Below are 12,771 nucleotides of genomic sequence, written 5' to 3'. Positions count from 1 at the left end.
TATAGAAACACGCGTGGGAGTTTGGGAGAACGAGAAATAATCAGTGGGAAAACGAGCCCGTAGGGCGAGTTTTTCCACGTTATTTCGAGTTCTCCCAAACTCCCACAAGTGTTTCTATAACTGTATAGAAACACAGGAAAAAATGTTTTCTATTTCTTTTATAATATAACTCAATAAAAAGATTTTGTACAAATATTATGATTCGATTCAATTACAAATTCTCATTACATCGCTTCGCTTGTCAAGTTCGGCGGGAAAATTCCCGTGTTTCCATACAGTTATAGAAACACGCTTCTCGACCAATCAGCACGCGCGTACTATAAATGTTATATTATAATCTAGTAGGTTGTCAAACTTTTCCGTTATCGCCATTAACACCAGTGCAGTGCAAGAAACTAGAATGAACAAATCCACACTTCCTATTATCTGTTCGTATCAAGCAACCTTAATGCAATTTCTTCCATATACGTAAACTTTCTGCTTCTTTATTCTTAATAGATGTGGATAAGTTTTTCTGTGGTGACTACCCAGACTGTACTTGCTCACCCAAAACTGGTTCGTGTCCTTACGGCTATAACGAATGTGACGACGTGAAATATTGCAGACTTGGCGAAAATAAACCCTGCTGCAAGCAGACCTTCTGCGGCGATTACCCATCTTGCACATGCGAAGACAAATCACTTTCATGTCCTTGGCGATACCATGATTGTGCTTACAAAAAGTCCTGTAGACTTCCCGGCAACAGAGCGTGTTGTAAACAAACCTTCTGCAGTGACTACCCAGCCTGTTACTGCTACGATAAAAATCTTGAATGCCCCTACAACTACTTTGAATGTGGTGACTTGAAGTATTGCAAGCTTGACGGAAACAGAGCCTGCTGTCAGCGTCAATAGAATACTCCTTTTTAGGACTATGACTATAACGTAAAATAGGTGCAGTAGAGACTTCATGTAATGCTTTGCTTTTAGATACATCTTTGTTGTATGTAGAAATAAATATATTTCGACATTGTAATGCTGTATATCCAATTTTTTCCACTTACAATAAAGCACCTTGTGCCAGAAATAATATAATAGGTAGGGGTGAGGTACGCTATGTTCATACAATAACCCCTCGCATTAATTGAAAATATTTCTCTCAATATTGTCCAATGATGGATATAAATGATTTTCGCTGAAATAATAAACCCCTTTTCTTTCTCTTTGAGCTAGTGCTTCGCTCTTGCCCCATAAGCGTATTTGGTCAGGTTGATGTCTTAGTGGCAAGCTACCTCATTCATATATAGTATGTAGCGTGTGCGCATACATGACATAATGCGCGCGTGCGCAGTTGCATTCTGCCCTAATGGGCAGAATAAACGCCAGGACAACGATTTTAAGGCCATTTAAGAACGAGTCTTTTGGATGAAAGATTGATCATAATACAATTACATCCTATAAGAATGCTTGAATGTTTCTATATTACCTATGATTTTAAATGTTTCTATATTATCTATAATTTTAAATGCTTCGATAATATCTATAATTTTAAATGTTTCTCTATTATTATGATTTTAAATGTTTTTATAATATCTATGATTTCACTGATGCACTGACTATAATCATCGTTGCAAAGTATTAATATAATAGATGTTTTAATTAAAACTAAATACATTTTTTATGAAGTCGTAAAAAGAGAAATAATTTCCGTGACAATAGCTCATATCTGTCTAGTAGAGAAAGTAAACAAAATGGCCGAAAGATTTGGGGAGTTGAGTGAAATAGAAATCCAAATTTTAGTTGATAATAGCACACCAAAATCAGCTCATATACGACTCGAGTTCGCAGAATAACTGTTAATTATTATCAATCAATGTAAAAGTCCATTCTTTATTAACGGAAAGATTTAATGTTAAAAAAAATTTGCAAATCAAGCTCTTATTCGAGTGAAAATACCTTCATATTATTTTTATGCGGTGACTGAGATCCGATTCAATAAGTTTAAATGTGAATGAGCTAAATTGAGCTTTTAGAATACAGGCGAAGTTCATGCATATGTTATTTGAAAAAAACGTAATTAAGATGCAGGGAAGAAATTAGTTTTCCGTTCATTTCAGTGGCCATCTATTGACCAAGCTGTTAAACAATAAAAATTTAGAAGCATTTGAAATTAGCCCGCTGCTCAAGAGAGTGAGGTTCCCAGGCTACACGCCTAAAAACGCTCAGGTTGATGCAAGTTGATATAAGCAGGATGGAGCAATGTTGTGCTGCCCACATTGTTCAGAGTTGTTATCAACATTGAACAATATTGTTACACCCGATTCAGTTTCAACAATATTGTTCAATATTGATAACAACCCTGAACAATGTGGGCAGCACAACATTGCTCCATCCTGTTTGTATCAACTTGCATCAACCTGAGCGTTTTTACGCGTGTAAACAAGGATAGCAGTAAAACTGTAACTAAATATAAGATTTTAGATAAAACATGTATTTCACGAATCAGTGTAACACAGACCCTTCCAATGTTTCTCCCAAACGTTTTTCAACATAATGAAGCATTTTTGAGGCCGCTTCAACAGCTTCTTCTGCCTCCCTTTTGTCGAAAGCTTTAGCAGGAACAACATACGGCGGTTGACAGTTTGGATAGCGGGTTTTCAAGTAATATCCCGTAACTATTCTCACCCACTTCATGACCATCTCGTCCGGCAGCCCTATTTCTTTCTTGAGCTCTTCTCCTAGTTCAAGCACTTTGTGATTTTCAAGACTGCGACCGGAAATGCCACAGAAGTTGAAGAACATGGCCTTTAAGCATTTCTCCACCACTTGCTGACTCTGGAAACACGCATGCGCATTGAAGGGTGCACCGGATTGAAGTAACCATTTAGCACCATCCAGGTCATTAATAGATTGTTGTAACCAACGTCTCGCCTCGTTACGATCTTTTGAAAAAAATCTTTCATCTTCTGCTTTATCTGTAGTCCTGGCAAACATTTTTATAAGCACTTTTAACAGCCAATTTTGCTTACAATGACTATTACTCTTAATTTTAAAACTTAAAAATCCTTATTAGTAATCCTATCTTAACTTCTCAGACCTTCATGCTAAAAATGGAACTATTACTCTTTGTTACCAGAGTGCAAACTGCTTCTTCCTTATGCTAACCAACTACTGGTGAAGCTATGATATAATTTAATAATATAATATGATGTAATTCTCACCTTGAATTACCCCCAATTACACCATAACTCGAGTGATATCGATCACCACGATAACCAACTGCGTATCCGTCATGATCATGATAATTACCTGAACCCACACCCAGATTCATCCCGTAATCCCCACCATGATACACCCTCGTCTCTTCATGTCGAGCGGGAACACCACACTCTCTATTGTACAGACTTTCGCGAAAAGATAGGTCGTCATCCAAAGAATCGAACTCGTCAGCTGTGTCGGAATGGATTTGGGGTATACCGAGAGCATTCAACTTAACAGAAATATCATTTGGTGATGAACATCCCAGCATTTTAATCAGTCCAAATTTTTCGTTTATGCATTCTCCAAGGATCGCATCAATACATGAAGCAATAGAAACCAAGTCGTCTTCAAATTCGTGCTGAATGAACAATATCCACGATTCTTCGCGATGTACTGCATAACAACTGTCTTCCAATTCATCAATAACTTCATTGGTATCTCGACGTATGACATTGATCTTTATCATACCAAATCCTGTGCATTTCACTTGGACACAAGTGATAAGCCTTCTTATATGCTCGAAGCTTTGTGGATTACGTCTACCCTTAATCAGTAACCGTTGAAGGCCTTCGTTGAACTCTTTAGATTGCAACAAATTTTCATATCGTTGTTGAAAGTGACACACAGAGTCATCTTTCGCCTTAGGACATATGCCATTTTGAGATTCCTGATCCACTTCTTCTCGAACTAGCTCTTTGAACTTTTTCGGACGTAATTGATCAGGAAGTTGATTGATATAATCACAAGCGGCCTTCTTCAATCCACACGCCTCGAATCGCATCAACAAAGGACGTCGGAGTCTTTCAGCAGAATCTGTATACCTTGACGAAACCATACAAACCATTTGAGACGATTTGACAAGACATTTACGCTGACTGGGCAAATACAGCTCATCGATGCCGTGAAGGTTCTCGCCTTCGTAAAGACGTTCAAAGAGTAAATGCATTGCATACTTGACTTGCATTTCTTGATCGGACGATAGCACGCCGTCCCCAACTTGTTCGTGAATTGATCTCAGAACGTAAGCAATCTGAAACGTGGTTGGTCTGTCGGTTGCGCCCAGTCGTTTAAATAGATCTTCGAAAACGCCGAATTCTAGAGGTATGACATAGAGGAACGGTTTAAAGTCGCATTTGTCGTGTAGTTTAAACACCAGCTGTTCCGCTTTAACAAAAATCTTGTGGTCTTTTAGAAAAACACAGGGAACATCCTTCAGACGAATTTCAATTTCCTTGTAAACTTCACCGCGGGTGTCGCATTCTATGGACGCCGATAAAAATTCGTAAATAGGTTTGGTAATCTTTTTATCCAAGTGATCAGCATCGACCAATTCAGCACTGTACGCTGCCGCTACATTTTTTAGATGCTCCAGAACGTCGATATATGAAGGTTTGGAACAAGTATTATGAAGGTTTGCAATTTTGTCTGGTTGTGCCCAAATTGGAAGGATTGGAGCTGTTGTCCAGATTAAAAATCTAGAAGACCAACAGACGGCATTCCTGAATTGTGTAAAAGGGGGATAGCCGTTCTTTGTGGACTTGTACTGCTCGTGTATTAAAGACAGTTTTTCCTCCACTTTTTCGGATGCAATGAACTTTATCTGCGATACTTTGGTTAGAAAAGTTTGGGATAGAAACCTTTTATCGGGTAATAATGTCTTCGAAAATAGACATTTTACTAGACTTTTAGATTGCACACGATTTTGTCCATTACTTGGAAAATGTTTTCCGTTTTCTGCAACCTTTGTGCAGAATTCCAGGAATAATGCAGGCGTGATATCAACTTGCAATCCAATTGCTTCAAGAAGGAGAAGCCAACCTTCATTTCCGAATGGCGAGGGAGGAAATTTGTCCCGCTCGTCATCAAACATCGCTTGAAATACTTTGTTCTTTGGATTGAAAAATTCGCGTGCAAAATGAAGTTGGCCGTGCTCATCGGGTATGCAGGGAGTTCCTTTCATACATTCCAAAAATTCTCTTGATTTAGTTGAACCGCCTTGGGGAAAATTCGGGTAGATCTCATCGTGAATAAATCTTAAATGCTGCATTTGGTTTTCACGAGTAAACATGGTAAAATTCTTAAAGACATGCTTAACGTAGAATTGCGTGACGTCCTCATCCACGATAACGCCAAGGTCTTTGTAAAGGTCTTCAAGTGCAGGCAAGGCATCGGAGTTTAGAAAAAGACAACCAGTTCTCATTTGTAGTTCATCTAGTTGTTGTGTAGGAACGTCGAAAGAAATGAAATCACGCGAAGAATACTGACCAACCAAACTCACAAACTGTCCCTCAAACGTCTTGTGAATAGGAAGATCTTTTATTATTTGTTTGTGCTTTTCTAATAGTCCCGTTTCTCTGAAATTATTTTGAAGGAACAGAAGAAATTCGCGAATGCTTTCCGCGTCTACTTTCGAAAGATCCAGCTTGTTTTTTCTTAACATATAATGCAAGACCATCAAAATCTCTGCAGCATCATGTGGGTGGCCTACAAAATGATCAGTGACGGCTCTTTTTCTTTCAAGATGTCCTCTTTCAGTGCTTGATACGCTATTTTTGCCTCCAGGAATAGTAGCGTCCGCACTAGGTTGGCTGTCTTTGAAAGTGATTTTCTTGTTTAATACTGGACAGTTTAATTTCAGCAGGAATTCACGGGCTTTTCGCTGATCTGGAGACTCGTTTCCGGCAATTGTCATATCCAAAACAGATTTTCCATCTTTAATTGCCACAAGTCTACCACAAGTTGTTGGGATAACTGGCCATTTGAGAAGACAATTTAACATCCACCGATTTTTAACAGGTTCGTGTTTTACATAATCCTCCAAGAAACCCCAAAAACGTTCTAACCACTGCTCAGATAGAATCCCCTCGGTTGGAAGTTTCCATGTCTCTTCATCGTTGATAGCTTTCAACACGGATTTCGTGAACACGTGCGGCAGTAATTCAGCGAGATCGTAAACTGTAAAATTGCGGACAACACGTTTTTTTGATTGGGTAGCGCTCCGAGGGATATGATGGACAATTTCTGAATGAAGGAACAACTGCATCTGCGTTGGAAAAAGATCTCCGAATGTAGAACGAAATACGGGCTGACTCGGTTGATAAACTCGTAGGCAGCCATCTTGCGTAAGAAGCAAGGGCAAGCCAGATAATTTTTTACCAAAATCGTCTTCATCAGAGCAGTATCCTATCAGCGCAGACAATTCTGGAATACTCTTGACCACGGTGGCTTCTAGCCTTTTTGGAAGGTTGCCAATCGCGCAATTGGAAACTTTCGATTTGAACTCTTTCAAGAAAAGAATGACGCTGCAAGGACTAACGTAATTCGAAGTAATACGAGCTGATCTAAAACCATGGTATATTCGGTATGGAGCGTGCAACAAAACAGGCAGCCCGATTCGTATTAACAGGTGCGAAAAGTTCTCCTCTAATTCAGACGTTGCGAAGTATCCTTCGTAAGCTGAGAGCCATCCTGCTCGCGAAAAATTTTTGGAGGTGCATGATTCGGAAGAGTCAGCTTTCTCCGACATCTCTTCACCAAGAAAAAAGGCCGCATCGTTTTTTTCAGACTCAGTTGGGACAAGCAACGGCAAAACCTTGGCTCTTGTGCGTCCAAGATAACGATACAATTCAGTGCTGAGGGTTTTCCAGGAGGAAGTACTCGAGACATTCGGAAACAAACCGTGGTAAAGCGAAAGTTTATCGTCATCCTCGTCATTGCAGAAGTGGCTGCGAGCTTCCATGATCAATGCCGCGTAGGTAGGTGGTAATACACAGCTAAGCATGAATCGGTTCCACTTTGACTTTTCTTCCTCGCCATCTGTGTCGGTCCACAGTCGTCGACGGGCTCCATCTACGGTAAAATGACCATTGATGTGAACTGGTAGGCCAGTGCACTTCTCCGGAAGAGGCAGGAAACAAAACACCAAGCCACGAAACGCAGAGTGCTTCTTGGAGGACGATGAACGCGTCCACAGTCGAGCTGCCACGCCACCTCGTGGAAGAAGACCAAGTTTGCGACCATCCGGAATTGGACTCATTCTATTTGCAGTCGAGGTTGAAGTAATTGATCCAATACCCTTCTGTATCAACCATTCCTCGACTTCTTCGTTGCCCTCCTTGATGGACATTTTGTAGCTGACTCCATCCCATCCAATTTCCGCTGTAGGTGTATCGCTGTTGTCCAAAATTTTCCGTGCCAACTCACGACAGCTCTCCTCCGCTTCTGGAGATAGTGCGGACTCGACGCGATATATCTCTTCAATTTCGTTTTTGGAATTAATTTTCGAGAGAGATATCTTCCTAACATGATTTAGAAATAACAGTGATATTCGGGCTTCTCTTTTGAAAGAATATATAAGTTTCTTCAGATCAGGGCAAAATTTGGATATTTTAGATTCATTCTGTTTTCGTCTAAGCGGAAAACGGAACATTGTCGAGCCCTTAAGGTCGAAATGGTCACCAAGATATCCCTTAATTGTGTCTGAGAAATCCTTGCGTTGGTCGGTGTTAAGCGTAAACAGTTTGCCAGGATCTTCATCAAGAACGTAACGGCGACATGGATCAAGAATAACTAGGGTGTCATCATTTGACAAAAAACTTGGACAATCCGTGAGGTTATAAACGGAGTTGAATCCAATCCCATATCTGCCTGTCATTTCCGGGCTACCTCGTTTACTTCCAATACCAAGATTCTTAATTCCTTCGAGGTCTGTCTTCGAGAATGGTCTATCGTTGTACACGCAAAGTGCTGGTCCCTGTATTTCTGGGGTTGTTCCGTCTTCTGTTGCAACTTTTTTACATCGAAGGAATCTGGTATCGTGTATGAAGTGTATTTCCGAGGCTTGTGCATCGTCGGCATTTTGTACTAGTTCCTTGAGTATTCCGTCAACTGGATATCCTTCCAGAATTCCTTTTAGTCGGTCAGTTAATTCCTCGTGTTGTCCAAACGCTTCTCCATAGCCAATACGACGCGAAAATTTCTCCAATATGAGATTCTTCAACGGCTTCGCTCCGAGTGCTTGTGCTATTTGCGGTGGTATTTTCTCGTGCACTTTCAGATTATTATCTGGATCTTTGAGCCATAAACTTAAATTTACTACGACATTTTGACTTGGACGTAAAATACTGTCGGTGTCAGGTATTGGGATCTTGCCAATGTGATTCTTCGCGGCGGGATTTTCAACATTTATTTGATTGATGAAAAATATTGCCGTATTTAATTCATCTTCTGTGAGGGGATTTTCTTTCTTCGCGCTTTTTTGATCATAAAGAGCATCGATGTAGTCTTCAACTTCAAAGCTGTGTTTGATTTGCAACCTGTGAAAAAGATTTCGGTAGTCTCTTATGTAGGGGGGTGGGAGGGTAAAGAGAAATGGAGCACCGTTTCCGCTGGACTTATAAGCCACCTTTTCGCTTCGCACAAATGTTCCTTGAAGAAATAACCATTCTCTCCCGCCGAGGTCGTTCACAAAACTTTGATCCCCTGTACTCTCATCCGCTCTTTTATCAAAAAATCTGTAAATATCCTGACAGATCGACTCCATCGCGAACCTTTCTCCCATGTCTCCTTTTCCTTCTGCAGACAGCTTGCCCCAATATTCGATGGCTTCGTCTAACTGTTTAATAACTAACCTGTCTTCAGGCAAACGACTTGCGAATCCTAAAATTATTTCTACTTTCTCATGGAGCTGTCCGCAACCGGTTTTGCCGGACGTGTCTACGATTAAACATCCTGAGCCGCAAATACTTGCTTCTCTTGGCAGAAAACCGTTTTTTGGTGCGCAAAAAGGGCCAACATGAATCTTTGTTCCTTCCCATGATAAACGGTACTCACTTAAGGGGTTTTTTAACACTGGCAAGAACTTTACCCCCTGAAGACGAATGGAATGGTATTCGGAGTTCGATAGTTGATCTGCTCGCTTGTTAAGATATTCGATCAATTTTCGTGAACGCTCGGACCTTGCTCGGCTACAATTTGCAATCGACTGAGCTCTATCACAGATTTCATTCCAGTCAAGGTCATTGACCATACCAAGCTTTTCTAGGACATGCAATCTGTTTGCATCACACAGAATATTACCAACAGGAAAGCGGTGATCTTGGTCAGAAAACAACTCAGCTGCTGGACCGAACGGGTTTACAAGTTCACAAGGTTTTGCTAAGATCTTCTCATCGTGCGAGACGGCGATACAAGGATTCTCTTTGAAGAGATCACTTTCTTCAGTTGCTGAAAGAGAAGATTCTTTGAAAATACGATCTAAACCGAAGCAAACAATAGCATCTCGCTGAAACGGGGAGAGGATTTTGATGTTCGGGAAAAAATACCGTTCCATAAATTTTGGAAATGTCAAAGTGCGTCTATGAAGGATTTGCCGCCATCCATCAAACTTCGTCAAGGTTCGTAAAATGTTATTGGGAAGATTAAAAACATGTATTCCCACTGTTCTCAATACTTTCACTGCTGTCTCGTTAATATAGGCAAAATCATCGTTTAGTAAGAAACCGTCGTTTATACTCATCCATTTTCCATCGCTGTAAAATAACTTTGTTTTTGGATCCAACAAGACACTGCAGATTTTCTGAACTAGCTTCTCCCAAGATTTCATGTCAACGGTGTCACTGCTTGGCCACAGACTGTGAAATTTGTAGTCCTTAATCTTACCGATCGAATCTTTCAAGTTTTCAAGAAGCATGATGTAAGCTCTGGCTAGTGCATCCTCCATCAGCGCTTCGTTCCAATTCACCTCGACTGGTTGGTTTCCCGTAGTCGATCGTTTCCAAATTTCAACGCGATTAGACATGATTGCAAAATACCCGTTGACATGGACAGGAAGCCCAGTGGAAATAGACAAAGGGAGGAAACAGAACAGTTCCCCAGAAAGATCTGAGTTGGAATTCTGTTTGGAGGCTTTTTTCTGAACGACAAACGCTGCCCCACCACAGGGCAAGAAGCCACGAGTACCACCTTCTGGTGAGCGAGCAATTTTGAGAGAAGCGTCAGTCCCACTTGCTGAAACCACAAACCAAGTTTCGTCACTTCTGTATCGACCGTCACATCCACTCAATTCTGACTCTTCCTTTCTGGTCTCAATGTTAACAAGCTCACAACTGGATGGGAATTCCTTGCAAATGTTTTCAGAATCACGGTTTTGTTTCCACCATTTGGAACACTGCTTTATAAACGGTTCTGTGCTGTTTGTCCCCTCTTGCCGGAAGACTTGAACGCTTGGTTTCTTCACAGACAGCACCAAACGCATTTCGTCTGGTTGACTTGATTTATCCAATTCAAAGACGACTACTTCTTTCACATGTTGGGAGAAGATTAAAAGATTCGAAGCGCATTCACAAATGCTACAAACAATGGCTTGAATCTTGTCTCGACCATAGGAGGTTTTTATTATATCACTGGTTCTTGCTTGGGCGGCCGTGCGGAAAGGAAATCGGAATAATGTTCCATTATAGTGGAATGCTTCACGTGTTTCCGTTGTAATGCAACCAAAGACGCCATTGTATGGTTGAAACTGATCCTGGTAACGTGTTAGCGACTGTGGTTGCTTGGCAAGATTGATGCGAATTCCAGGACGGGATCTGTCCTTGATGTGACGTTCTTTTAAATGGTGAGTGTTCGGATCAAATACCACCAAGTGTTCTCGGCTGATGAAACTTGGAACGTCTGTGAGGTGATAGACGGCGTTGAAACCAAGACCAAACCTACCAATCTTTGAAATATCTTCAACTTTCGTTTCTCCTGCAAGCTTGTTGATGTTTTCAAAATCATCGTCAGTGAACACAGCATCGTTGTAAGCCCACAATGCTGGTCCTTGACATTCAGCCATGCCAGGGGAAAAAAGACTCTCCGTTCTTCCGTGTCTCCAGTCCACCAAAAACTTGACTTTAGTTGCTCCAGCATCGTCTGCATTTTGAATCAATTCTTTGAAAATACCGACGCCATCTTTGTATTCACGGAGTATATTACGTAGACGAGTCGTAAGAGGTTCGTACTGCCCTGTTTGTTCGAAAAGATCTGTGGGAGAAAAATATCTGTGTGCAATCACAGTTTATAACATAAACATACATATACTCGGGTAATGTCTTATGAAAACTTTATATACTTTGCTCAACTATCTTAACTATACCCATTACCAAACACAAAGCGCTAAAGCACAGATTGGACAAAATGCTGTTGCTATTGCATCAATATGCTGATGAAAAACGGCTTTTCTGACAGACTCTCTGTTCCCAGTCGCGTACGAGAGATGATAGTTGGGGGGGGGGGGGTGGGGGGTGTCACATATTCATATATTCATGTTAACAGACCTGTAAAGACAATGGATTTGAAAAGAAATTAATTTTGCACAACATGAATATATGAATATCTCCCCCCCCCACCAAACCCAAATATCGTCTCCCTTACCACAGAATACCTAACAGAAGTAGAACTCCTGTACTTTTTTCGTAAGTGTGATTCGTCATGATTCGTCACTTAGCAAGTGCATTTTTTTGAGGGTGTCACCCCCCTGCCAATGTCCAAAATCAGCGCATTTTTAGTATTGGCAGGGGGGTGACAACCTCAAAAAAATGCACTTGCTAAGTGACGAATCATGACGAATCACACTTACGAAAAAATAGTATAGAGTTCTACTTCTGTTAGGTATTCTGTGCCCTTACGCCACTGTCTGCTCCCGCTTTTAGAATATCATTTCTACTATCAGGCTTTGTCCATAGGAAATTTAAAGGAAATGGCAATGAACATTTTCTCTTTTTTATTAATTTCAAAATTCTTTTGCATATTTATGAATAAGAATATTAGCTTCATCTTGCTTGACAAAAGAAATAGATTTATTACATGACGCTATAATATACTTTAATAACTCTTGAAAAACGAATTAAGCTTTTGTTTTAGAATGCAGGAATAGCAAGATACTTTGGGAATTTGGTGATTTTAGGTTGCCATTACAAACATAGCTAAGATACATAATGTAAACCCTTTTCCGGCGTCAAGAATATTTGATCCTAGTCATATACGCGTATCCAAGATTTGCGCGTTAATTTCGCAGTAAAATTTTATCATATCAATCACCCTACCTTCCTCGAACTGCTCAGACATGATCCACCACTAGTAATGATATGATCGCATTGTTCACGGGAAGAGACGAGTGCTGAGACTTGAAAAAAAGCATACACTTAAAATTAACATCAACAGCAATATTTTTAATTGCATATTCGGATAGACAGTAGAACTCCGCCAATATCAAGGACGGACACAACTATACGTTCCACATACATTAAAAGCAGTTATTAAGGTATATTTAAGGGTTAGAGACTGTTGTGAGTGTTTTGTTGACAAATAAACGCACCCCCTGACCATACAATGAACGAGAAATTTCAATACTGAAATTTCGAGTCTCGATCGAAGCTTCGTTGCAGGCTGTCATTTTTGAATAAACCACGATTTTCATGGGTTATTGCGAATAAATTTTAATTCCGATGATCTGTTGCCAGACAACAAGAAACCACGTGATTAATTTTGACCA

At 40.4% G+C, this 12,771-nt stretch overlaps 1 protein-coding gene across 1 annotated transcript; it reads right to left on the bottom strand.

Annotated features, from left to right (window-relative positions):
• Window positions 1-2,480: 2,480 nt before the first annotated feature.
• On the bottom strand, window positions 2,481-11,377 carry LOC114523816 (sacsin-like). Its single transcript, XM_028544850.1, has 3 exons — window positions 11,374-11,377; window positions 3,200-11,261; window positions 2,481-2,961 (listed from the first exon to the last, which is right to left on the bottom strand). The coding sequence occupies exons 1-3, from the start codon at window positions 11,375-11,377 to the stop codon at window positions 2,481-2,483; spliced, it is 8,547 nt and encodes a 2,848-aa protein (XP_028400651.1).
• Between the last annotated feature and the right edge of the window lie 1,394 nt (window positions 11,378-12,771).

The sequence above is a fragment of the Dendronephthya gigantea genome, unplaced genomic scaffold (genome assembly GCF_004324835.1).
Source record: "Dendronephthya gigantea isolate DGI-Jeju-01 unplaced genomic scaffold, DenGig_1.0 000028F, whole genome shotgun sequence".
Classification (NCBI taxonomy): domain Eukaryota; kingdom Metazoa; phylum Cnidaria; class Anthozoa; order Malacalcyonacea; family Nephtheidae; genus Dendronephthya; species Dendronephthya gigantea.
Note: the sequence above shows the minus strand (reverse complement) of the source record. Positions and strands in the feature narration are given on the sequence as shown.